This window comes from Vicugna pacos, chromosome 7, assembly GCF_048564905.1.
Source record: "Vicugna pacos chromosome 7, VicPac4, whole genome shotgun sequence".
NCBI lineage: Eukaryota > Metazoa > Chordata > Mammalia > Artiodactyla > Camelidae > Vicugna > Vicugna pacos.
This window is the reverse complement of record NC_132993.1, coordinates 5,641,597-5,668,834: the sequence shown is the minus strand read 5'-3', so window position 1 is coordinate 5,668,834 and position 27,238 is coordinate 5,641,597. Positions and strand designations below refer to the sequence as shown.

Below are 27,238 nucleotides of genomic sequence, written 5' to 3'. Positions count from 1 at the left end.
TCTGTGTTGCGCTCTGTGACTCAGATTTGGGGCTGCATCAGTCTCTCTCAGTCGAGGAGGGTCCTGAGCAGTAGTAACTCAAAGACAGGGCCTCTGAATTGAATCAGGCAGGACTCTTGTTCAACTCAAATCCACTAACACCAGAAAGAGGAAGGGCGGGCTCGGTAACTGACAAGGGCGGGGACTTGCCAGTGCTGCCTGGGACCCAGCCCACCTCAGGCTCTGCTCTCCCGACTGCAAATCTCTCTGCAGCCCCAGCGAACAGGCTGGTGGCCTCATTGCATGAATGTTGGTTTTGATTGGCTTCATGCTCTGGGTAGAGTGCTGGTGTTGGAACAAAAATACCCTTTCTGGAGCTTCTTTCTGTTCCTTATTTCCTCCCCCTGGTTGGTTTATATTTAAGATCATTTCTCCCTGATGCCTGGAGAGGGTTCTAAAATGGGACTGCTCTCCTGGCCATCATTGGAGCCTATTCAGGAAATCTTGCAATATGAGAAAATTAAGAAACAAAGCCAGTGAATACAACAGCCCCACATACTGGGCAACTTTCAAAAAAACCTAGATATCACTGGTAGAGCGTATTCTATGACTACAGCGCAATAAAACTGAAATACAGGCACAGCCCCGAGACACTGCAGGCTCAGCTTCAGACCACTGCAAGAAGGCAAGTACCACAACAAGGCAAGTCACGAATTTGTCTGTTTCCCAGTGCGTATGAAAGCTCTATTTGTGCTATACTGTAGTCTATTAAGTGCAATAGAATTCTGTCTAAAAAAATCTACACACCTTAATTATAAAAATACTTCATTGTAAGATTCTAACCTTCATATGAGCCTTAATAAGTTGTAATAGTAACATCAAAGATCACTGATCACAGGTCACTGTAGCAAATATAATAATAAGGAAAACATTTAAAATATCATGAAAATTACTAAAATGTGACACAGAGACATGATGTCAGCAAATGCTATTGGAAAAATGACACAACTAGACTTGCTCGATGCCAGGTTGCCACAAACCTTCAGTTTGTAAAAATGCATTATCTGTGAAGTGCAATAAATAAGGTCTGACTATAAATTAACAAAAAATAACCGGTGCTTCTATATGTTCAGGATTTTTTTTTTTTGATGGAGGTACTGGGGATTGAATCCAAGACCTCGTGCATGCTAAGCATACCCTCTACCACTGAGCTACACCCCTTCCCCCAAGAATTTTAAAACACAGTTATTAATTTACAAATCACAGAATAAACTGTAATGGAAATGATAAGATATTTATGGCTGAATGACTATGAAAACACTACCTTTCAAACATTGTGCCATACAACTATAATAGTAATTAGAGGGAAATTTTACCCTTAACTGTATTTATTCGAAGAGAAGACATTTTGAAAATCAAAAAGTGAAGAGTTTAAAAAGTTAGAAAAAGAGCAACAGAATATGCCCAGAGGAGAAAAATAATAAGAAAGATAAAAGCTAATGGAGTAGAAAACAAAATCACGTTAGAGAGACTCAGTAAAACCAAAACTGGCTCTTTGAAAAAATAAATAAAATAGACAAACCACTGGCAGAAAAAGAGAGAAAGCACATGGAAACAGTATTAGAAATGGAAAGGAGGTTATTAACTATAGACACAGAAATTTAAAAAAATCATAAAAGAATAATACTATGAACAATTTATGATAATTTTGCATTTACGTGAAATGAATAATTTTCTAGAAAATCATAAATTACCAAAAGAGACTTAAAACAATCTGAACATACCTATAGGCATTTGCATAACTACATCAGTAGTCAAATATAACCCTCATTCCCCCGGATTACTTAAGATCGAGGCCCAGATAGCTTTAGCTGGAAAAGTTTGTCAACCTTTAGTGACAGCATAGCTCTTCATGTACAGACAGTTCCAGAGAATAGTGGGGAAACACTCCGAACTCTTTAAATGAGGCTGGTAAAACCTTGAAAATGAAACCAGACAAGGACAGGATAACGAAGGAAAATTTTAGACCAATCCCACCTATGAATATAACTACAAAAATCAAAAATAAAATATTAGCAAATCAAATCCAGAAATATATTTTAAAATGTACCATGACCAAATTTAAGGATGGTTCAACATCAGAAAAATCTATTAAAGAAATACACCACTTCAATAGATCAATGGAGGAAAGACATGATCATCATTAGCATTTTTATTGTCTTCAGATGTACACCCAGGAGTGGAACTGCTGGGTCATATGGTAGTTCTGTTTTTTTTCTGAGGAACCTCCATCCAGTTTTCCACAGTGGCTGCACCAATTTACATTCCCACCAAAGAGCACAAGGGTTCCCTTTTCTCTACATCCTTGTCAACATTTGTTATTTGTGATCTTCCCAAGTCTTCCTAATGTTTTAAAAACTCACACTTTCGTGGGTAGGCCTTTGCCCTTGTTCCCTCTTCCTGGAATATTCCGGAATATTCTTCTCCCAGACCTTCCCAGGGCTCTCTTGTCACTGAGGTGTCAGGGTAGCTGTCATCTTTTCATGGGGACCTTTTCTAAACACTCTATCTCAGTAACTCTCCATCTGTTCTACTTCGTATCAGCCAGCTTCATTTTCTCTCTAGCACTGACCTCAATCATGACCTTGGTCATTTATTTGTTTGCTTTTTCATCATCTTCCCCCTTCAGATGTAAGCACCAAGGGCAGGGGACTACATCCATCCACTGTCCAGTTGGGCCATTACTGGGGCATATTCAGGAAATTTTACAATATAGAAAATGATACCTATTGTTTCAAATATAATGAAACGTTTTTGAGACTACGTGTAACATTAGCGAAGTGATACGTTGATACGTTGGCCTCTGTAGACATTTCACTGAAGATTTGCTGAGTTCAGTATTTCAGTTTTCTTTTGGTATTTCGGGATGAAAATAGTCTTCAGCATTTTCATAATCCTACAAACCCTGTAAGCCCTAGGAGTCCTGCCTGTGATGTCGAATGGAAAATGGGCCTGTTCGGGGGGGGGGGGGGATTATGTAGTTTGTTTCCCTTTTCATCTACGCATCCAATCAATAGAATTTGTTTCATTTTAAGGTGCAAGTTGTGTGAGGTTCTTTCTTTGGTTGACTATGTGGCATGGAATAGTCTATAAAGGCTGCACCAGTATTTCGTTACTCCACTTTTCTAATGGAAATGCGGCGCCCTCTAGTGTACATTTGGAGAAATGATATTGAGTGAATCGGACTTTGTAACAGTTCTCTAAGGCCACGTTTTTGTTAGAATGTACAAGCCAGAGACCATGTAGTTGGTCGATAAATATCTGCTGAACGAATAAATAGAACCATGAGGCTTTCCAGAGTGCCCATGGAAGTGAGTCAAAAAAAAAAAAAGAGTTGTAAAGTAAATTGTCCCCTTAGAGATGAAGTGAAGGGGAGAAGAGAAAAATTGGAGGTAATGAAATTCAACATATGTTTCTTTTCTGGATTTCAAGAGGGGATAAGAAGAAAATAGAGTGACTTTCCAAAGAGAATGAGCCAAAAGCCAGCCATGGAAGTTTGCTCACAAAAGTCTAAGACATTTTAAAAAGGAGGAGGCCCCAAATCAGGAGATAACACCAGCTCTGCCGGCTGGCTGAGTGGACCACAGCATGAGAGAGGGAAGCCCGTGATCAGAGTGAGAAAACCAGCAACCAGCTGACAAGTTATGGGCTGTTTTCATCTGTAAATAACTCTTTACAACGTAGATGTTATTGGGGAAATTTGAAAACATTGCATGTTTGGCAATACAGAATTCTAATTTTTCTTAGTTATAATTAGATTATCGTGTTTCCATTCATTAAAGGATCTTTAACGTTCAGAAATTTGTAGGGAATGAAATGCTTTCTGGGATTTGCTTCAAAATTGCCTGGGGGATGGGTGTGAGAAGGTGCAGATCGAAATGAAACAATATTGACTGTGCGTGGATAATTTGAAGCTGGGTGAGAGGGAACTGGAGGTTCAATGACACCCTCCTCTCCACCATTGCTGCATGTTGGAAAACTTCCATAAAAACAAGTTGAAGTATGTTTGTACCTAATCCTTTTAGCCTTTTGAAAGTTCCCTTCTTAATACTCCTGAAAAAGCTAAAGTGTTGGGGGGAGAGGAAATGTTTGAAGCTGATTTAAAGTCTTGGTTTTGAGCCATTTCCTTTTGTCCGAGAGAGCCGGGTGGCTGAGACGTGGGAGGGGCCAAAAGGATGCCTTGCTTAATTTACATATGGGATGATTTCCATATGTTCATGCCTTCAAGATGGGGAAAGATGTTCTAATGAGATAATTCAGCTAGATAACTTTGTGGTTGGATTGACTTAAGGATACATTAACTGGAAAATCTGAAACATTTTCCAGATGCTACTGAGTAAATAAGGTTGCATCAAAGACTTTGCTGTCTGTCGGATATTTGAGTACGAACCAAATTTTAACCTCTAGCAAGGCAATTCTAAACTGGAATGCTTTGAGGGTTTTTGTTGTTGTGTTTGAACTAAATGTTTTTAAAAGGAAAAATGGCATAAATAACTTTCGAGAGAATCCCAACTCTTTAGAGTGATTATGATCCTCTTCTGATCTCTTGGAAGGGTGTGCAGTGACTCCGGGGTACTAAGAGGACAGGTGGGGGTGCTGAGCCCCTGCCAGTATTTCAGAGATTGATGCCAGCTGTAACAGAATTCTCCAAGTTAAGCTAAATTCTGCTCTTTTGAATTTTGGGGAGTCATTTCTGTGTTTGCCCGAATTTAGACAAATTCTGAGGCACACTAGAAATGACTAGGGGTTGTATCAAGAAGTGAGACTACTGTCAACATCCAGTAGAGACAGGTTCTGGGGTCAACGCTCAGAGCCTTCTTTCTGGATGGGAGGGTTGGGGATGGGGGTTGCCATGGGAACGGTAGAAGCAGCTACCTGGATTGCACCAGGGCTTCTGCTAACTTTCTACCTGGTCATGATTCAGAAATGTCTGTATTAGGAAGAGCATGGATCTTGGTGTTAAAACTGGGTTAGAATCCCAGCTCTGCCGCTTCTAGTTGTGATCCTGGGGAAACCGGTTCCTACAGGAATTGTCTGGTCCTCTGCACCATGAAGCTTCCCCAAAGTAACGTGCCGTTACTGGCTGTTACTTGTTGAGGGAATGTCCCCTTCTCTCCAAAGCTCTTCCTTCAGTGCCCCTTTTCAGGCTGCACCCCTCTATCCTTGTCCCAGCCTGGCAGACAATCCCCCCACTGCTGCCTGCTTCCCACCTGGCAGGTGGCTGAGGTGCAGGAGGGTCAGGGGGACCCTCGAGTGGGGAGGAGCATGGCCCGCCCGGGGGTCTGAACCTGGTTTGGAGTAGGAAAGAGGAATTGGCAGTGGGTTGAGATTTCCAGGACTTCTCAAAGGCCCCAGTAAACCCTCCAGAACTTCCACTTGGGGCTGGAAAAATAAAGTGAGCAGTTTCTGTTTCTCTAATTTGGGGAGTTTTAGAAATTGCCATGAGGACTCCAGACATTTCTTTGCTTCCACAATGAATAGAACCAAGGCGAGTTTTCCTCAGATTGGACTTGACGTATGAAACCCTCCTGCTGGGGCCACCTTCCGGCTGTTAGGCCCCTCCCCCATCGGGTGGGGTGCTGAGTCTGAAATGCCCCCTGTCTCGTCTTTCCCTTCGAGATCCTGCAGTCCCACCTGGTGAGACCCGGATCCTCCCTTCTGTCTGGGTTTGTCCTGGGGCCAGATGAGACCTGAGGAAGCCTGTGTGCTGCAGTGGGCTCTGTACTGTCCAGAAACCAGGGAGCTGAGGAAGTGTGGCTGGGCTCTGGATCCACAGGTCCTCCAGCTGGAGGGAGGGGCAATGCCCTTGCTGGAAGCCAAGGGGTCACTTGTGAAGAAAGCCCAGAGCTGCAGGAAGAGGCCGGACACCTGCTCCACTGTTGCCAGCTGGGACCCTGCAGGTTTCTTTGTACCTCCCCAGGCATGCTCCCTCTTTCTAAAAGCAAGATAATAAAACCTGCTTCCTGTTTTCACTGATGCAGATTATGATAACATGATGGTGATTTCTAGGAGAGTTGCCAAGACCTTCTGGTGAACAACTAATGCCAGGCACTCCGGGTGGTCCTGGGGAAGCTGCAGGAACATGGGATGTCAGGGTGCCTGGGTTACAATTTGTTAGGTCTCTGGAATGCATGTAATCAAATACAGAAAACACTGTGACCAGGAGTCAGGGGACCTGAGTGTCACACCTTTGCAGTGAACTTTATTTTTTAAAATAGAAGTGAAACTTTTTAATTTTTTCTAGCTTTACTGGTAAATTATTGACATATTATAAATGTAAGTTGGAGGGGAGGGTATAGCTCAGGTGGTAGAGCGAGTGCTTAGCATGCATGAGGTCCTGGGCTCAATCCCTAGTACCTCCATTTAAAAAATTAAGTAAATAAACCAAATTACACCCCCCCCCAAAAAAAACCTAAAGAGAAACCAAATGTAGGTTTAAGGTATATGATCAGATGATTTGATAACTGCATATGTTGCAAAATGATGACCACAATGAGGTTAGTTAACACCCCTATCCCCCACCTCTCTGAGTGTGTGAAGATAACATTTATGATCTACTCCCTCAATGACCTTCAAGTAGACAATGTGGTTAACCTCATTTTCTGCTTCTCAGAAAGTGCAGACTCAGTCCCCGGCGCCAAAGAGAGAGGCTTGCGGGCATCCCAAGGCCACCGTCTGCAAGCGAGGCTTTTGGGGACATTTTTGTTTAGCTCAAAAGTTCTTTTGAATGTTGAAGTATTCTTCATTATCTATCCGGACTTATCTAAAATGCTCTGGAAGGTGGGCCATGGCTGGGCTGTGGTCCATCTGAGCCCGGGGACTGGCCTTCAGCCCACGAAGCAGAAGCACCTGGGTTTGAAACCCAAGAAGCAGCAGCCTCTGAGGTCCCTTCTGGCTCCTGGTTTCTCACTTGTGCTGGGGCCCCCCTGTTGTTCCAGGGACACTCATGTTGCCTTATTGTGCTTATTAAAAGTCCTGCTCTTGCCTCCTGCCGCCAGCAGCCCAGGTGGCAGGGCCAGATGCCCTTCTGATCATATCGAGGTGGTTGGTAGAAAAGTCCTGCTGGTGCGGTGGTGACACCTGCGGAGGGAGCGGCTGTCCTGCGTATTCACAGTCTGGCCTCCCTCCCTGACTCCCCCGGGCCAGGGGATCACAGCCTGGAGACACACCACTTCCCAAGGTGATTGTGAGTCTAGACGTTGCAGGAAAAGGGGCGCGAGAGGATGGCCATGTCCCAGGTCTCGGGTGAGTGCTTGGGACGCGCCCCATAAGTGAGGGGCCTTGGCTTCGCCCAGGAAAGAATTCAGGAGCGAGCCGAAGCAGAGTGAAGGTAGATTTATTCAGGAAGATACACACTCCATAGACAGAGTGTGGGTCATCTCAGAGGGCAAGAGAGAGAGAGAGAGGCTGCGGGGTGTGGGGTTAGTTTTTATGGGCTGGGTGACTTCATAGACTAACAAGTGGGAGGATTGTTCTGACTCCTTTGGGGAGAGGGCCGGGATTCCCAGGAACTGGGCCACCTCTCGCTTTTTGGTGTGTTCTGGTCAGCCTCGGAACTGTCACAGCACCTGTGGGGGTGCCGTTTACCATGCTCATGTTTACGATGAGCAGATAAAGAGGCTCAAGGTCTACTGGAAGTTGAATTTTCCACCATCTTGGGCCTAGTTGGGTTTTAACCAGTTTTAACCAGTTTTTGTCCCATCTTCAGTTGCTGCGTCTTTCCTTTAATGGTTGTGCCCTGTGGCCTTCCTTCCTTCCTGTCTCAGATACCTACATGGGCCACAGGAGAAAGTAGATGGTCGCTGGAGGGGGCAGTGGGGTAAGAGAATATTCTTTTTGAAAGATGGGAGAAAGCCAGCATGGTGGCCTGCTGATGACAGTGGTCCAGGAGAGAGGGGGCGGTGTGGCCCAGGGCCGGGGGAAGCCTTGCTGGAGGGAGGTCTTTGAGCAGCCGGTGAGAGGACGGGGTTTGGTGCTCGGTCAGAGGAGACGGGCTTGGCGGGGGTCCTCGCAGGACATTCATCAGGACGAGAAGGAGGGCGGAGTCTGAGGGCACCGCCTGGGCCGGGTGGGGTTTGGAGGTTCTCATCCCACCTTTTCTGTTTTTTAGAGAAAGCGGAAGCAAGGTCACGGACTGAATGCGGTTGGCGGTAGGATTTAGAAGAGAGGAGAAGGTAGGAGAGTTGACGGTGGGCGGGGTGGGGGCGTGAATGAGCTACGACACAGAGGGATGATGCCCGTTAGAGGACAGGAATCTTCAGTGTAAAGTGACCCCATCGGCAGGGTTGCGCGTCTCTGATGGGGGCGCAGCCGCGCAGACGCAGACGTGCTGTTGATGGACAAAGACGCGGCCCGGGCCACCCGGGACAGGGCCACCGTGAGCCCTGCGGGTTCTCCTCTCCGTGCTGCCTTCAGGCTGGTCTGTTCCTGACTCTTGACCTCCCTTCCCTCGGAGCATTTCCTTTCAAAAACTTGTCATTGCAAATTCTTTGTCTGCCCCTTTGAGACGTAACTCTTTAAAAGCCTCCTGCCAGCTTTACAACCCAGAACTGTCTGTCTCCAGGACGTGGGAGCCGTCCCTTTGAAATGTAACTACCAAGGGAGACAGCGTTCCATCTCCCATCTTCCCAGGAGGGTCAGAGCCTGACTTTGATGGGCTCCAATGAGCAAATACACGTGGCCTCATCACACTGACAGCCATCCCTAACGTCCTCCAGTACTTTTCCAGCAGCTCACTCTGGACCCCTAACACCCCTCCTGATGGTTCTGAGTCTTAGTCCTGGCCTCTCTCCGCTGTCATCAGAGCCCTGAACAGAGTCGTGCCTGCCTGGTTGCCTGTGTCCGGTGCAGTCAGTTTGGACATCTCCCTGGGCTTGGGCTTCTAGTGCGCACGCCCAGGGAGGCTAGGAGGCGTGGGCGCTCATCTTCCAGGGTGGCCACCTGCCCTCTGGGAAAAACGTGTCTCACAGGTCCAGGCTTTTGCTTTGGCCTGGTAGCTCCTTACTGCCTTATTGCTTCTTGGATGTTTTTGAGAAGTCTTAAACGTCTTTATCGTGTTTAGTTTTAGTTCTTTTCAGTGGAAGGGTTGGCGTAAAAAACTCAGGAAACAGAATTCAGTTATGACCTTTGTCACTTTCTCTGCCTGCCCTGCCTTTAGTGCCTCAGACTCAGTGTCCCCAAGATGAGGTGCCCATCTGCCCCCGAAAACCCCAGCCTCTCACAGGCCGGTCTCCACAAAGGCCACTAGGAAGTGCTATGATCCCAGACATCCCACAGCCGGTCAGCCTGGGGTGACCAGTAGCCTTTGCATGAATGAGACGATGGTGCCTCTTCTTCGAGTTAAGTGTTTATAAATAGGCATATTATTTCTTAATTATAAATATTGTAACCAGCAAGGGGCTCTGTTTGAATATGACATTTAATTCCATCAGAAAACTGTCAAAACAGACAAATTTAGTTACAAGACATTCTTACTGCCATCTGCCAAAATTGTAGTAAACACACATGTCCAATCTTTGAAAGAAAACAACATATAATTTTTTTTTCCAAAATAAGAAATGTCTGTGCTGTGAGTAGCCCTCCCTTTGATGTGGTGACTTGAACAATGGTACGAGCAGCCCTGAATTCATCTTTTTCCCCCTGTGCTGCTTCTGTCTCCTAAATCTATCATAAACCTGTTCCTTTTTCCACCGTCCATTTTCACTGTCACTGTTTTAGTTCCCGTTGTTATTTCAGCCTGGACTACTGCAGTTGCTTCTAACTGATCCTCCAGCCTGAGCCCATTTCCCTCACGAGCCCAAGCTGCTCTCGTCAACCTGAGCACTTGTGGCATTCGCCACTGTCCCTCTGCCTGAGTGTCCTTCCCAGGGAACTTTCAACAGGCCCTTCAGGACTGTGGGTGGGTCTGAGCTCCCCTGCGGGACCTCTGCCTCCACCATGCGTGATAATCACCTCCTCTGTTACGGAACCGGCTGCAGTAAACACTGGGTTTATGGGCTTGTTTATAACTGCTTCCCACTTGGTTGTTTCTCCATTTTGCAGGGTTGACAGGCTTTCTCTTTGCTCACGTGGCCCCCTGAACACGTCTCCCTTGCAATGCGTGTATATTTTCCATAACCATAGGTTTAGTCTCTTTTCCTGTCATTTGAGTGAGCAACTTGGGTCAGAGATGTGTCTGGAGAGTCTTTGAGCCTCTGTGTCTAATGTAGTGCCTGGTAGCTTCCTCTTTGCTCGCGTAACTTGTGCCTTCCCGGCTTATTCCACTTCTAGAAGTCCTGCTCCCTGGGAGTGTCTGGGAGCAGAAGGTGGGGAGGGGTGTCTACCTGCGGAGTCCCCGCCTGGGCACCCCCAACCCAGTGGTTTAGTTGCCCTTGTTATTACCCACAGAGCCACTAGGGGGCAGAGAAGCCCCATCCTTCCCTAGATCAGGGCCCAACCAGAATCAGCCGCCTTCCCCACAGAAATCAATTCTCCAGAAGCTAATGTGCCCAGTAATCATTTTGCAAAATGGTTGGCTCAGCAAATAACTGACTTGGTAAATCATGGAGGGGACGTCCGAAGCTTGGGTTTTACTCAGAGTGCTCCCCAAGTGTCACATTTCATTTAAGAAGGAGCAAGCTTTTACTGAGCTCAGTTGACCGTCTTTTCTGTTTTGGGGAAATGATATCCCACCAGGCCTGTGACTCTGTCCTGAGCTGACCTCCGCTTCTCGGAGTGACGCAGCTGGGATGATTGGCTGAGCTGTAGACTTCGTCTGATTGTTTTAATGAGTTGATTTTATGTAAACTGACCCAGGGCTCAGGTTGGGATTCTTCCTGGACCAGGTCCTCCTTACTAAGGGGGGGTAAGTGGGGTGGGGGATGGGAGATGCTTTGTCAGTTTCCCCTCCAAGGTGTAGCCGTGTCACCCCAGCCCTTGGTGGCAGTGCCAGCAGCTTCCGGACAGGCTGAACGTGAAGACCAGCCCAGAGGGGAGGGGGACCCCAAGGGATAGAGCCACTCCTCAAAGCCTGAGTCAGGGTCCCCACTGATCCTCCTTCCTCAAGGTCTCTGGAAGGTTCAGCACCATCTCTGACAGTTCAAAGACCCAGCCTGATGTGACAGTGGGAGCTCAGGGGCATCGAATCAGGGCCTCTGCATCCTGATTAAATGTCCGCTTACATGGAGGACGTTATGCTAAGCAGAAAAAAGCCAGTCATGAAAGGACAAACAGTGTTTGACCCCAGTGGTATGAAGTGTCTAACATGGTCAAAATCACAGAAACAGAAGGCAGAGGTGGTTGCCAGGGGCTGCGGGAGGGGATTCGGAGCTAATGGGCCACAGAGCTTCAGGCTGCCGGATGGAAAAGTTTTGGAACTCTCTGCACAGCAATGTGACGGGACTTGATGCTGTTGAACTGTGCACTTAAAAATGGCTGAGATGGTAAATTCAATGTTATGTGTGTATTTTTAACCACAGCAAAATAAAATAAAGTCTTTCTCAGCGATGGACGTCCTTCTCTCACAGGGAGCTTTTAATGCTTGTGCTTCACAAATAGGGTTTGGTTTTATGAGCTTTTGGAGAGCACAGAGTCCTAGCATCTCAGATGTTTTACTAGCTCCAGGAAAAAGCTCTTCAGCCTGGGAGGCAGTGTTGGTCCAGGGCCCTGAGTTACTCCCACGGGGTTTCAGGAAGGGCACGTGAGGAGTTGTTGCAGGAAACTGTTTAAGGCTGCTTCAGGGCAGATGGAGCTCGGGGAGTTAGTGGGAGAAGGTAGACAATGTCTTCATGTTTTAACCCCAGTCTTGGGAAAGGGTCGGGCTGAGCAGGTGGATGCAGAGAACTGCTGGGAGACGAAACACCTGCTCCGGGCCCTCCCTGCAGAGCCTCGCTCAAAGCCTTGAAAAGTACCAGATTGTTCTAGGGGCAGGAAGGAATGTGCACGTCCTCCTGTGCCCTCGGCACAGTGATCCTTCGGAGGGATCCTCCTGGAGGTCGGCCTGGGGCCCCTCAGCTCAGTGACGCCTCTACCCCCACTTCCCACCAGCCTTGCAAGGCGCCCGGGGGAGGGTGGAGGAGCTGTGGTCCCTCCCGCGTCCACCGGCAGGCTCAGAAGCTCAGCCTCTTCCTTCTCAGAAACCCCGCTTGTCAGGAAGATCCCCACACTGCGAGGCTGGCCCTGCCCCTGGTTTCTTCTCCCCGGGAGGCTCTTCCGCCCTCTGAGGGCTCCCTCAGCTGCTCCCACCCAGCCAGGAATGGAGGAGGGATGGAGGCAGGAGGAATGTGGAGGTTCTGGGACAGTGACAGGCCAGGGGACAGGCGCGAGGTACGTGTGCATGGTTGTGGGTTCTGTGCCTCCATGGGTAGGGGGATGAGGGTGGGAAAGGCGGCCGACCCAGGGTGGGGAGACAGCCACCTGGGAGGCTCGATTTCAGGGGCTCCGACACAGTCCTCCTGACCTAGCACAGGTCCCCCCAGCCTGGGAGGGGGTGCTCCCTGGGAGGGAGCACAGAGGCTCACGCCCCTGGGTGTTGTCCCTGCAGGCAGCCTTTCTAGGAAGAGGTGTGTCTAGGAGGAGCTGCCTCCCAGACCTAGGGCTGTGATGACGGCCTGGAAGAGAAAGAAGTGGGGGGTGGTCCACTCCTTAGGAATCCCCTGACTTCAGGACTGCCACAGAGCAGCCCCCAGGGACTGCCTGCCTCCTTGAGAAGCAGGCATTGGGGAAGCTGGCAGTCTGGACACCGATCTTTCACAGTCACTTCCCTAATCATTCAACCTTTGCACAGTTAAGATTCCGTTAACTGCGCATTGAAAGTGGTCAGTGTTTGCCAAAATCCCTCTTTCTGATTTTACCTACATTTAAGCCGCCTGGACTCTCACGCATGAACTCCTTTCCTTCCTCCTGCTGGACTGAGTTGTCTCCAGGCTGGGCTCTGGAAGCTTCTCTGACCCCCTTTTTCTGTGCACATGAACTGCCCCCGATGTGGGACAAATCTCTACCTCACTAGAAGCTTTGCGTGGATGCCTGAAGCCACATCCCCCTTCAGTTACCTCCTGAGATGGAGGCTGCTGTAGGGTTTCAACTAGAGTTTTGGAGAAAGCTTTTTTCTTTCTTTTTCTCTCTATTGCTCTTCTGGGGTCTCCAGAGCAGTCTGGGAAACGATGAGGGAAATGTGGGTCATCGAGGTGAGAGGGAGGGAGGGGGTAGTTTTGGTTCCCTTTTGTCCTTAAAAGTATTTTCTGAACCCTTGATAGAGAATGGTACAGGCTGGGCAACTGTGTGCATGTATGGAGAGACAGAGTGAGAGTTAGTCCTGGTTCAATATGGCGTCGTTGGCTGGAAGGACTATGAGACTTACCCACGTCATCAAACTCTGATGCGGAACCTTACAAAACAATGTTTACTTGGAAATAAATTCCTTTTTCCTTCGAGCTGCTGGAGGTCTCTGTTTCCTTTAGCTTGTTTACCCACTGGTGTCTTTAAAAAAATAATGTATAAAAATAAGCCATTTCACTGGCTTGGGAAGCAATATAAAGTTGCTTCTCTTTTATCATTCAGAGTGACATCACTTCAGTCTCCCTCCTTTTCTTCCTTTTCTCACGTCCACCACTCTTACCACCATTCATTTATTGAGCATATACTATATGCCAGACATAATATTAGGGCTGAGGGACACCAGACAAGACGGGCATGGTCTCTGCTCCTGTGGCCTCGTTGCCCCTTGATATTTGCTGCAACTCCAGCTATCACATTTAAATTTCATGCAAGAAGAAGGGAGAAGGAGTGAGAACAGGAGCTCTTGACTTGAGTCTGCCTCGACCATCAAGAAATGGATAGCCTTCCCAGGAGGCCCCAGCAAGCATTGCCTCAATTGCCATCAGGGAGAAGTGCGTCACACGGACACTCTTCATTGGAAGGGAAGCTGGGAGACAGAGTGTATTAGTTTCCTATTGTTGCTGTTATAAATTGCCAAAAACTTAGTAGCTAAAAACCCACAGATTTATTTTTCTACAGTGCTGGAGGCCAGAAGTCCTCAAATCAAGGTGTTGGGCAGGGCTGTGATCCCTCTGGGGCTCCATGGAGAATCCACTTCCTTGCCTTTTCCAGCTTCTAGAGGCGCCTACTTTCTCCTTGGCTTGTGGCCCTTTCCTCCACCTTCAAGGCCAGCAGTGTAACATCTTCAAGCTTCTCTCAGTCTCTGACCTCTGATTCTGTCCTCACATCTCCTTTTTCTCACTCTGACTTTCTTACCTCCCCCTCATAAGACCCTCTTATAATGTGATTACCTTGGGCTCGCCTGAATGATCCAAGATTCTCTATCTTAAGATCCTTAGTTACATTGGCAAAGCCCTTTTACCATGTAAGGCAACATAGTCACAGATTACAAGGATAGGCACGTGGACATCTTGGGTAGGGGGAGCATTATTCTGTCCATCACTGAGAGTGTTCAGATTTCCTCCAGCATGTAGAGTGGGTGATGTGTATAGAGAAGGGAGAGGTGTTTGTTTAGGTAACAGCATTTGACATTTTACCAGTATAGGCTTGTTTCAGAGGCAAGAGCCCAGAGAAGAATCTGGGAAACAGAATTCCTTTTTTCTTGTCTAGTGTGAGTCTAGGATTTCAGGAGCCCAAATCCCCGGGGAAAAACTTAAGTCAGAAAGAGAAGGTACTTTCTCGCTATTCTTCTATCCTTTCTGCTTGTGAGTTGAACATTGACATGTTGCTTTCTGTCCCAGCAGAACCAGCGGAAGCTTGTGTCAGGAGAACGAGGTGGAGCAGGGCTGCTCCAGGTTGGAAATGAGGCTTCTTCTCTTAGGGAAACATGGCGCAGGCAAAAGTGCTACGGGAAACACTATTCTGGGCAAAGCCGTGTTCATCTCCAAGTTCAGTGAGCAGATGGTGACTCAAAGTTGCCAGAGAGAGCGTGGGGCCATAAGGGGGTGTGAGGTAGTGGTCATCGACACCCCTGACTTCTTCTCCCCAACAGTTTGTGCCAAAGATAAGGAATACAACATTGAGCACTGCTTGGAGCTCTCCGCTCCCAGCCTCCATGCCCTGCTTCTGGTAATTCCCATCGGCCATTATAAGATGGAGGACAGAAAAACAGCCAAGGGCATCCAGGAGGTGTTTGGAGCTGAAGCCAGCAGACACAGCATTATAGTCTTTACTCGTGAGGATGATTTAGGGGATGACTTGCTGGAAGATTTCATTGAAAGTGATGAGTGTCTTAGAGAGTTGGTTCAAAACTGTGGTGGTGGATACTGTGCTTTCAACAACAAGGCAAGTGAGGACAAACAGGAGGCCCAGGTGGAGAAGCTCCTCTGCATGGTCAAGAGTTTGGTGTCTAAGAACCAAGGACCATACCAGGTGAACTTCAGAAGTGAAGACATTGGGTTCCAGGTGAGAATTCTTGTTAAGGTCTCTAAGGATCTCTGTTGTTAGAGTGAGTAGAATGAAGGCACAAATAAGTGAAATGTTGCGTAGACTTTGTTTAAAGAGATTTATCCATAAGGTGGAAGGATGAGGCTACTTTGAGTGTTATCCTTTGGATTTTGGCCTTTACTGGCAAATTAATGGATACATTTAAGTCCTTCTTTAAGTTTACTCCTCATCGTGTTGGATACACAAATGACTCTCTTCCCTTGGCTTCAGTAAAACTACCCTCTTCTTGTTGTTTCCTCCTCTCCTCCTGGCTACTCCGATTGCTGATTCCTCCTCTAGTGACCTCTGAACACTGGTATCTTCAGGGCTTGGTTCTGACCCTTGCTCCATTCTCTACACTCTCCTCTACAGTTTTATGGCTTTGAGCTCCATCTATTGCTAACAGTTTCCAAATGAGCAACTCTGGGTCTCTTGTCTGAGCTCTGACTCCTTTATCCATCCAATTGCCCGTTGACATCGTTCTCTTAAAGGATCTCAAAACGAACATGGCCAGACTTTTGATTTCCCCTCTTAAATCTGAAAGACTTCCCTTTTCCTCTCAACTCTGCCATGCCTGTCCTGCTCACCACGCTCTTCTAACCGAAGCCCAGAGTCAGCTTTGATACCACTGCCAGCTTGCATCTGATTTCCAGGAAATCATCGTCTTGTGTGATCAAGGCACCTGGAACCCACTTGCTTCTCTCAGTGTCCACCCCCACCACTGGGTCCAGGTCAGCCTCTTTTCTTGCCTGCACTCTTTTACAAATAATCTGCTAACAACTTTCCCCTCACTCATTCTTATGCCTTTCCCCACCCCCAACCATCCATTTCACACACGTAGCCCAAGCGATATTTTAGTTAATTTAAAAACATGAATGGAAAATATATTTGTAACTAAGGAAGATACAAAAATGCAAGCTTTGCTTCCGAGGAGCTGACACTTCAGTTGGAGTCACTTGTGCATAAGTTACAGCGGTTACTGATTCAGTGTAGGTAAGCGAATGCTGGTATAGAGAATTCTGTAAAGGTAAGCGGCGGAGAATGTAAAGCAAGGAAAAAGCCAGTGTAGGGGCAGTTTTGGTCAGGGTGATCCTTCTTAGAGCTGATGAGTATTAAGCCCAAACAGGATGGAAGTAAGAGGTAAATCAGTATTTATTGATTCCAGATGTGTATGTGATCTGATTGACTTCACAGCACTCTCCATGCAGATGTTCTGCAGATGAGGACACTGATGTTCAGGAGAACCTGAGTCACTTTCTCTGTTATCTTCTGGCCTGAACTCTCTCTCTCCTCTATGACCGTCTCCCCCTCCCTTGGAGGCTGCTGCATGGAACAAAGATGTCAGCAGAGAGAAGGGGACAGGATGAGTTTTCTACAGTGTAACCTGAACACCACACCCTTTCACTGAAAATGCTTCCGTGATTTCCCACTGATCTAAAAGTCAGGTTCACACTCCTTGACCTGACCTGGTCCCTCACCCTCTGCCTGACTCTCTAGGTGCTGGTCTCACTAGCTTTCCCTTGGTCCTTGAGTTAAACCCATGTCCACACTAGAGCTTCAAACCAGCGACTTTCTCTGCCTTGACACTTCCCCTCTTCCGACCCACCTCACACCAGGTCTGCTTTATTTGTCCATCTGCCTCAGCTTAAATGCACATCCTCAGAGAGTCCTCCTGATCATCCCCTGGAATGAGACGTCCCCCGTTCTCATGGTGCTCCTCACATGGCCATCATTCTAGCAAGGGATTCTTGTGCATATATTTGCAGTGCTCTCCTTCCCAAAATGCCCCAAGGACAGAACTCATATCTGTTTGGTTGACCACTGTATCTTAGTTACCTCTTCTGTAAAACAGAGATAATAACACGTATTTCAGCGATTGTTGTGACAATGAAATGCTTACAAAGTTGTTTGTAAATCCTTGAAACTTGGCAAATGTTTAATAATTATTAGCTATTGTTATCATGATTATAGAAGTGTCTGAGGTTCAAATAAATTGTAGGGACATTAAGGACTTTGACAATCCAGGGACTGACCAAGATTCCCACTTTTGGGGATTCTATCACTAAGAAATAAAAATATTCATATATATAAAGATATATGGATGAGAACCTTTATCACTGCATATTTTGAAATAGTAAAACCAGAAATAATCTAAAGGTCTGTCAGTACAGGAATGGTTGCATTAGTTGTATATGTCCATACCGTGGAACTAACTGTATTTACTAAAACAAACAAAGAAAGTAGATCTATGTATATTCACATGCACAGATGTACAGGACATATTATTAAGCAGATTGCAGAACAAAAAACTTAGTAAATCTGTCTGTATGTTCATATACACTTGTATGTATTTGTATAAACATAGAAAAACACAGAAGGATGTGTATCAGTTGACAACTGTTACTTCTCTGGTGGATTGGAGAGATGGCAAAATGACTAATTTTTAGTTCATACAGATTTGCAATGCAACAATTTTGCATTTTAAAAACACAAAAGAATTTGAGCTGGGCTATATAAGGTGAAAGAAGTCCAATAATTAAACCTGAATGGAGAGGAGCCAGGGAGAGAGATGACCGAAGATATCAGGTGTTTTGGGTAAGGCCAGGTAAGAGAGTAGAGGAGAAGCTCCTTGGCTAGATGCAGATGTAACAGGGATAAAGTTAAAGTGTAGGAAGCTTTGAAGAAAAGCAGGTTCTTTAAGACTGCATGTTACTGCTTTCACCTTCTCTATGGATTTCATGCCAGTTGTGGGAGTGAGTGTAAGGCTTCACTGGGTGGGTGAAAAGGATGTTAATTATGTGCTTGACTCTCCATCCTTCATTGTTTTCATTTGCCCACCTGCCTGGGGAAGGTTCCAGATTTTACTGGATCTCACATGAGAAGAAGCTTCATTTCTATACAGGAGGTGTAATTAGGGAAGAAGACATTGGAGATGCATGGGGAACTTGATTTCCAATCTTCTCCCTTCCCCTGTCCCTGAAATGCACAGCACAGTCATCACTTGACCAGTTTCTTCTTCCAGGGAGTCCAGAAACTCTTCTTAAGCCTCTAGATTTTTCTCCAGGAATAGCAGAAACTCTGGGAGACTTTGGAAAGAATTACTATGGTTATATACATGAGCAAGTAAAGTTAGAAAGAACTTCAGGAATGATGCCTTGGTTAGACAGCATTTGTGGGGCTCCTCTGAGAGAACAAAACCCATCTTCTCACTTCTGTTGTAGCAGCAGTGGGGTCTCAAGATCGGCTTCATGATGGACAGGACTGCATAAGACAGCAGGGACCATGACCCTGACCCTGATCTGACCACATCCTAATCATCAAATTACTCTGAATCATATGCTCGTGTCTCCTTTACTTTGTGAAAAGATGAGATTTGAGATCTTTGTGCATCACTTTCCCCCTTTATTTTTTAGGATTGTGTGAATGAAGCCTCATCTCAGAGGGAGGGCAGTCCACATGGTAAGATGATCCTTAAAAATGTTACACTCGTATCTGTATAATTTTTGAATGCATCATGCATCAAAATGAAGTGGAAAAGTGGTCTAGATAATGCATGCTTGAGTCAGGTTGGTACCCACAGTCTGTCTCCTGGGGAACTCCTAACACTTGTGAGTAGGTGCAGCACCAACAGTGATTCTGGACATGATGTGGGTGTCTCTGGTCTTCTTTGAAATGTTACAGATCTGGGCTTGCCTCTCACGGCTTCCTTCCTTCCTTCCTTCCTTCCTTCCTTCCTTCCTTCCTTCCTTCCTTCCTTCCTTCCTTCCTATCTTCCTATCTTCCTATCTTCCTATCTTCCTCTTTCTCTCTTTCTCTCTCTTTCTTTCCTATTAAGGTATAATCAGTTTACAATGTGGTGTCAATTTCTCTTGGCTTCTTTCTTGGTTCAACCTCTTCTTCCCAGCCTTGGATTCAGCACTACCCAATTTTGGACTCCTACTGGGAAAGCAGAAATCACCCCCTTCATGGATAAGACTAAACAGAATAACGCTTGCAGAGTTCAGTGCTGGAGCTCAGTATCCACATGCTGATTGCCATTAGTGATGCATCCTGCACAACTCAATATGCACAGATCTACCTCATTCTGCTCAGTAGGCATAATTTGGTCCCAGGTCTGGACATACATGACTAATTCAACCATCACTTTGTTGATGGACTTTCGGGTGATTTCTGGACCAGTTCTGTGCAAGAACTGAATTTTCAGCAGTGAGTAAGATAGATGAGATCTCTGTCCTTGTGGAACTTCCCAAAATAATAACTAAATTTATAATTATAACTTAAATAATGAGAATAACTTCACCTGACATTATATGCTATAAAATGTATATTGTATATAATATAATATAAAGTATTCAATCCTCACAGGATATAATATGTAATCAAAACAAACCCACAATATATTCCTCGTAACAACCTTGTAAAGGAGGTGTTATTTTCATTATTCTCATTTTGCAGATGAGTAAACTTAACCAGAAATAGGTGAATTCAGACAGCAGCAGGGAGTTAAAATTCTGTCCATGCCCTTCAGCCAAGACCCCCAGGAACATGCCTATTACTGAGCAAAATTGGGTTCACTGACTGGTGGCAGTGAGGGAATATAGTGCATCGTAGGGACCAGGGAGTGCCTCAGAATGAGGGTGTTGGAAAGGACTTTTGTAGGATGTGGGTCTGTGTGGGGTGATTTGGGGGAAAGTAGTAATTTTGCCATGGCAGTATAACAAGGCCGCTGTGCCACTAGCATTTCAGCTGCTTTCTTTAAATGCTGTGTTGGTTCCTCCTCCCAGACTTGCGGCTTGGACACTAAATGTCGCCCACCCCGGGAGCACCCTGGATGAATCAGGCTCAGTGGCTATACCTGTAGTCGCTGACTCTGTCATTTGCTCAGCATGTGGGCCTGGTATGGACCTGGGATCATGGGAGAAGTGGTGGGGACAGGGTATATGTGGAGAGACAGTTTTGTGGTGCAGGTTTTTACAGTAATTTACTGCGGTATAATTTACATGGAGTGAAATGCACAAATCTGAAGTATGCAGCTCGGTGGCTTTTCACATAACTACACATATGTGACCATCATCTGATAGAGATGTGAAACATTTCCATCACCTTAGAAGTTTACTGTCCCTCCCCAAAGGGAACCACTCTCCAGACTTCTATCAACATGGATTAATTCTGCATGTTCTTGAACTTTAGATGATGACATCATGCAGCATGTGATTTTGTGTCTGGCTTCTTTCACTTTGTAGGTTTTGGAGAACCATCCAGGCTACACATCAGCACTTCACTTTTTCTTAATTTGCTGAGTTGTATTCTACTTTATGAGTATATCACTAAGATTCATCTTAAACTCATTCTCCCCAGTTGTGCCTTAGCCCATAGACTTCATGCCCCAGTAGTTACCTTTGGGAGAAAATGAGAGGAATCCTGAGGCTTAAGCCCGGTGAAGGCCCAGTTTAACATTTTCATGTTCCTGGAAAGTCTCAAGCCCTTTACACATCTCTTAGGTTGTTCATGGCACTTTTCATGGCTTTCACTTTGAGGGGTAACTTCTGAATAGGATTAGAGTTCTGCTGCCCATCTCTGTAAAAACTGACAAGAGATTTTTTAAATCTCCAAAGAGATTATGAGAAATCATAACACCTGTCCGCTTTAAACATGTCCCCATCTCTGTATGCAACTGCAAGAAGAGACTCTGAATCTATCCTTTTGTTCCAGGGTCAGAGGAAGAGCAGCAGGGGACCACAGGATGTGAGCCAAACCCTGAGCCTTCAGCCCTGAAGGTCCTGCTGGTGGGGAAGCATGGTGTGGGAAAAAGTACAGCTGGAAACAGCCTTCTCGGGGAGCAGGTCTTTAAGACCAAATACAGTGAACAGCCAGTAACCCAGACATTTGAGACTAAGAACAGAGACTGGAGAGGGAGGAAACTTTTGATCATTGATACTCCAGACTTCTTATCTACAAAGAATGTTGACTTAATGCTTTTGAGAAACATCTCTCCAGGTCCCCATGCCTTCCTCCTGGTGACCCCACTGGGCTCTTTCACTGAGAAAGATCACGAGGTGCTGAACACCATCGAAAGAGTTTTTGGAGAAAAATTCCCTGCATACATGACCATTCTCCTCACCAGGAAAGAAGATCTAGATAGTCAAGATGTAGAAACATTCTTAAAAACCCAAAGTAAAACCCTCTGGGATCTCATCCAGAAATGTGAAAACCGATACCACATCTTCAGCTACAGAGCAACCGGAGAAGAGGTGGATGAGCTCCTGCAAGGAATTGTGAACATGGTGCAGCAGAACAGAGACATGTTTTGCACCTTCAGAGGGAGAGGTAAACAATGTAGAGAAAACCTTTTATGCATACTTAAAATAAATCTTGGTGCCTTTTCTGAAAGACACTTTCAGAAAAGGCACCAAGATCAAAATGATGGGTCCCTTCTATTGACCAACTCTTTTCTCTTTTTCCCTTCTTTCTCAAATTTTACTAAATTTATATGCCTTTTCATGCACTGTCTTTAATTATCTCATGACTCTTCTCCTATCTCTTGAACTGAATTCTGAGCATCTTGAGGGAAGGAGTTGGCCTTTTCCAGCCTCTTGTCTTCCCTGCAGTGTATCTGTTGCCTAGGGCTCAGCACTCAGTGTTGGTGATGAGATAGTCTTGGATCATTGGTTTTCTCTTCTCTTCCTCCTTCCCTCTCCTCTCCTTCCACTCCCTGTGCTTCTTCCTTCCCCTCTCGCCCTTTCTTGACCTCTTTGTTCACTCTCTTGGTTCTTCACTCTTGTCTCTGTTAGAGAGCGGGGCACCATTTTGACCTGACAAGGACAGGGAGCCTGAATGCTCATGATGGTCGTGCCTCGCATGGCAGTTATTAGATCAGCCACGTTACCCTGTCTACTGCATAAGCAGGAGTCCCTATCCACTCAGTGTTACATGTTCTATTGACCTGAGCTGAAATCCTTCCAGCCCAGCACTAACCCAGTTCTCTTCTGCTTCAAACATCTTCACCCGGAAATAACATCAGACCAAAAGGAGCATATCTGCTTGTTGCACCCTTTCACATTCTTAAGAGGGGTGCCAGGTGCTGGGGAGCCTCTTAAAGAAGTATGGACATGTGGAGATGTCAGGAGGGGCTGTGTGGAAGAAGCCCAAATTGAAACAGGCTTTGGAGAATGGGTGGAGTTTGGGTGACTGAGCAGAAAGCTCCAGGGGGTGCACTAGCAACTGGAAGCAAGGAGGTAGAACTGAGGATGCCACTTGTTAAGGGACAGAGGTGCATGGTCTTGATGGAGATGAAGGGTTCACACCCTGAGATGTGGGATAGGGAGGTTAGACCAGATTATAGAGGTACCTGAGGACCACACCCTCTGAGGGCATGGAAGCAGGGACCGAAGTACATGACAAAGATGAAGGTGTCATAAGATTAATCTATTTTTTATCCTATACGTATAACTATGAAATTGTGGGTTCAGGATAAGCAATTCAACAATTTCTCCTGGAAGGAAGAGCATGGGGTGGGATGGGCTTGCCTCTCTTTTTGAGGTGGGTATTGTAACTTGGTAAAGAATTCACAATCGAGAACTCTGAGACCTGAATGGAAGAGTGAGCTCACAGCACAAGTGCAAAGTCAGAAGAAAACCCCCAGTAATACAGATTGTAAGAGCTCTGGGCATCTGTCATTTCATTTAAAGGGACTTTTATTATCCATTATTGACCCCACACAGCACATTAGTGGATGTTCATTATTATAACCAAGGAGTGCCTTTTGACTCATTGATGAAAAAAACAATTAAGATTAACGTGGCATGTCTATCTGTATCTGAATCACTTTGCTCTACACCCGAAACACTGTAAGTCAACCATACTTCAATAAAAAAAATTAAAGTGGTTTTAATGAGAAGTGAATTTTAGCATGGTCCAATTGAAGGCACTGGTAACCCATTAATGATATATGTAGTTGCTTTTTCATGAAAAGTCAATTCTATGGAATAATTTTTCAAATACATCAAGGAGATTTTGCTACAGTGAGCATTAGTTGGCAACAGGAAGATATAGCAGGAACAGAAGACAGAGATGAGTTGTGTGGACTAAGCAGGTGAAGAGTAACAAAGCCCCTGGCACTCTCGGGGTGTCAGGGATCCAGAGAAGGTACCAGGAAAAGAGAGCAGAGCCAGCTCAGAGAGAGGAGCAGTGCTGTGTTGGTGGGTGAGCGCTGAGCAGAGGCTGTGGTCTGCACCATGCTTCTGAGTTCACAGACTGTGTGGTTTCGACAAGCTGTTCAAGTGCTTGGGGATGGAGCTGCCAGGTGAGGGGGGCAGTGCAGAGAGGGGGGCGGTGTGGAGGTGCCCCCATGCTCTCTGAGTGTCCTCTGTGTAATAAGTGGCAGTAGTCTTGAGATGAAAGTTGTACCCAGATCAGCCCATGGTCATGAATCTTTCCTGCTTTCCTTTCAACAGAGCAACTGAAGATTATCCTCGTGGGGAAGAGTGGGACTGGGAAGAGTGCAAGCGGGAATACCATCCTTGGGAGGCCTGTGTTCCTCTCTCAGCTGAAAGCACAGCCAGTCACCAGGAAGTGCCAGGGTGTCAGTATGACATGGGACGGGCAGGATGTTGTGGTTGTGGACACTCCCTCACTCTGCCTGATGTCTGGAGCTGAAGGGGATCAATCCGAGCTAGAGGAGGAGATCAAACACTGTTTGTCCTACTATGAAGAAGGCAGCACGGTCCTGGTCCTGGTAGTACAGCTGGGACGCATCACTCAAGAGGACAAAAAGGCATTGGTGGATCTGCAGGCCATCTTTGGAGCAGAAGTTATGAAATACACAATTGTGCTGTTCACACGGAAGGAAGACCTAGGAGCTGAGAAGCTTGAAGATTATGTCAATAACACAGATAACAAATATCTTAGGAGCTTAATTAAAAAATGTAACAAGGGATATTGTGCTTTTAATAATAAAGAAACTGGCCAAGCCAGGGAAGACCAGGCAAGACATCTTTTGTTAAAGGCCAGGGACCTGATAAGGTGCTGTGGAAAAGATGTGGACACCCATGCCTTGTGGAGTACACAAAAAATAATGAAAACATTCAGGAATACCCCACTCCCCAAGTTACTAAATAGTTTAAAAGATAAGTTTCACAAGGAAGCTGAAATGCCTGGGGTCTCTTTAAGTTAGCGATACTCTTGGGCGGCAGCATGGGGGCATGGAAGGACTGGCGGGATGGGAGGGTGGCTCATGACTCTGAAGGCTTGGGAGGTAAATGCATCTCACCTTGTGATGCTTCAGCTCTTTGTGGGTAAATAAATTTTCAGGCTAGGGCAAGTAGCAGGGGATAATTGATAAAGGAGAAAGAGGAAATAGGGTGGAGAAATCTGGAAAAATGCTTTCAGAGCTGAGGCTGATATTAAGAGTCAGAATCAAGTCACGAGGAGCACTGCACCTGTGTAGGTAGATTGGCACCAGGACAGACACTGGGACTAAGGCCAGGACCAGCCTGCGGTTAGAACACAGATAGTCATCTAAGAACCACGGAGTCCAGATACGAGTGGAAGACCATGTCCAGCCAACTCCTGGGCACGGCAGGACAGAGAAGCGGGACTCCTGTGGGGCTCTGTTGCCCAGCACTGCTTTCCAGACGCCCTGAGCTCCCTGTATTCCCTGCGGCAGCGCTCAGGGCCTTCCTTTCCTCATAAGGTGGCTAATCCTTACTTCTTTCCTTGTTCTAAGGTTGAATGGAAAGTGGACCCAGTCTACCCTCCTTTGCTGTCCCTGAGGAAATGAACATGAATCTGTGAGGTTTCAAAAGATTTTATTGCTAATCATCACAGTGAAATAGACTGAAACAAAAATTAGAAGCATGGTAAAATTGCCAAGATTAGACAATCTTGTAAAGTTTAAAATTCTAGATTTCCTCTAGGAAAGGTTATTTAAAACCCCTTTACACTTCTCTCTCCCTCTCTTTCTCTCTCTCATCCCTGAGGCTTAGGAATTATGTTAAAACTCAAAGAACTCAAATAATAATGGCTTAAACACATTAAGGGTTTATTGTGTCTCATGTCAAAAAGTCCAGGAGTAGGCAGTCTGGACCAGTGTCACATCAATGGTCCAGCTTCTTTCTTCCCCTGCTCATCTGATGCAGCCTCCATCCATACTTAAGGGTGCCTCTTGGTTCCAAGATGGTGGTGCCCTACTCAAGGCTGAGCTGGTTATATTGAGAGCTGCACGATGAAGGTGATACATGAGATGAGAACCGTGGAATCTTCTCCCATGTAGGGTCAGATGTGTTCAATATTAACTGCTTTTAGGACAGAATCTATGTTATCTGCTTTTTTAAAATTTCAAAGTATCTGGTTACTGCAAGATTAATCATTTGTAAGAGCATGGACTATCACTGCTATTACTTTTGTACTCCACATAACCCTTAATATGATAAATTCTGGAAAGTGTGTGTAAGTATTTTCAGTGCAGTGAAATAATAAAGATGAATTATTTTATGAATTCATGTCCTCCTTCAGATTCCTATTTTGCTGACTTGGGGAAAGAGCATGGAGAGGCAATGAAGATGTTTAGATACTTTGACTCTGGCGAAGTTTTTGCATCTTTGGTGCCTGAAGACCTTTAAAATGGGTGACAGTCACTTCACTAGGCTGCTGAGGAATCTTCCACTGTGGGAATTTCACTACAGCAAGTTACAAATAAATGTAACCAGCATTAGAGCCAGGTACATGGAAGGAATAAGGACTGTGCCTCTGTAACCAAGCAGGACCCTTTTGTCATTGTTGGTGACCATCTGATATCTGTAATGGTGTTTGCAACTGCTTAACTGTATAATGGTTTAAAGGGTTTTTCTCATGCTCTTGCTGACCAGATTTGGGCTGGAAAGAAGGGAGGCTTGGGTGATCCAACCAACTCCTTTGTGGTGCCGGTGCTGTGTGCAGGGATCACGCTCAGTGCAGGCAGATTGGCTTTTGCCCCCAGCACCCTCCTCTTGACCCCTCGTGGTTTCCTTGTTTCCTGTTGTTCAAGCTGTGGGCCTCAGCCCACAGCAGGAGGTCTCAGGCCCCAGCCTGCTTGAAAGGCTAAAAGCATTTATCAGCCTGAATTTAGTCTGCACAAGTTTCTACAGCTCTTTTCCATGGAGCCCCTTCCTATGCCTCCTTTGTTCTAGGTATAAGAATACTGAGAGATTCCCAAAGCCAGAGGTGAACTTTGTACCACAGCAGAGGGAAGGAGACCACTGCATCTTCAAAAATGAAAAACTTTGTAACAACTTGTTACCCTGTATCCAATCTCTATGGAAACTAGCTCTGCCCCTTGAACTCTTGAATTTCACTATAAAACCCCTTGCTTTCTCTCCCCAGCAGGCTCACAGTCTTAGAGATATTTGCCCACTGTGACCACCTTTGCCTGGCAAAGAAATAAAGCTGCCTTTCCTGCTTTATCCAAAACTCTGTCCTTGAATCTCAATTCAGTAAGTGGGATATAGAGGCCGTGTTTTAGCAACAGCTCTTTCCAGAGCTTTCCTTCAGCTTGAAGGCAGGAACAAATCCCAGAGTGCTACCCATGACTGAGCAGGTGACACTGGAACTGCATGGGGTGGGGAATGTGTGGACTAAGCAATGTGACATACTTGCCAGAGGAGAGAAGAGAGAGAGAAGGCAGGAAGAACACTGGGAGAAATAATGGCTACAGATTTCCAATATAGATGGAATTAAGTGTGGGCAAAAGAATGCTCAGGGTACTCCATCAGTTTTCACAAGAAGATACATTTGTGCTTAGTTCTGGTATCCACCTTGTTTTATA

General features: G+C 46.0%; 1 protein-coding gene across 5 annotated transcripts; it reads left to right on the top strand.

Annotated features, from left to right (window-relative positions):
* The first annotated feature begins 8,193 nt into the window (after positions 1 to 8,193).
* GIMAP8 (GTPase, IMAP family member 8) lies at positions 8,194 to 25,932 on the top strand. 5 transcript variants are annotated; one of them, XM_072964209.1, is made up of 5 exons: positions 8,194 to 8,213; positions 14,754 to 15,417; positions 18,852 to 18,897; positions 21,151 to 21,765; positions 23,892 to 25,932. In XM_072964209.1, exons 2-5 carry the CDS (start codon positions 14,815 to 14,817, stop codon positions 24,608 to 24,610), a joined length of 1,983 nt encoding a protein of 660 aa, XP_072820310.1. In that variant the 5' UTR covers positions 8,194 to 8,213; positions 14,754 to 14,814; the 3' UTR covers positions 24,611 to 25,932. The 5 variants fall into 5 exon arrangements, with proteins under 5 accessions (XP_072820310.1, XP_015106092.1, XP_015106091.1 ...); XM_015250606.3 differs by lacking the exon at positions 8,194 to 8,213 and adding an exon at positions 11,940 to 12,342 and having other exon boundaries at positions 14,757 to 15,417; XM_015250605.3 differs by lacking the exon at positions 8,194 to 8,213 and adding an exon at positions 11,940 to 12,342.
* The last annotated feature ends 1,306 nt before the right edge of the window (positions 25,933 to 27,238 follow it).

Bases quoted from the DNA above. Each gene is read 5' to 3' on its own strand.
- GIMAP8 (XM_015250605.3), top strand. From the start codon at position 12,272: ATGGAGGAGGGATGGAGGCAGGAGGAATGTGGAGGTTCTGGGACAGTG. The intron at 12,343-14,753 runs GTACGTGTGCAT...TTTCTGTCCCAG, and splicing joins GGCCAGGGGACAGGCGCGAG to CAGAACCAGCGGAAGCTTGT. The intron at 15,418-18,851 runs GTGAGAATTCTT...TTTATTTTTTAG, and splicing joins GTGAAGACATTGGGTTCCAG to GATTGTGTGAATGAAGCCTC.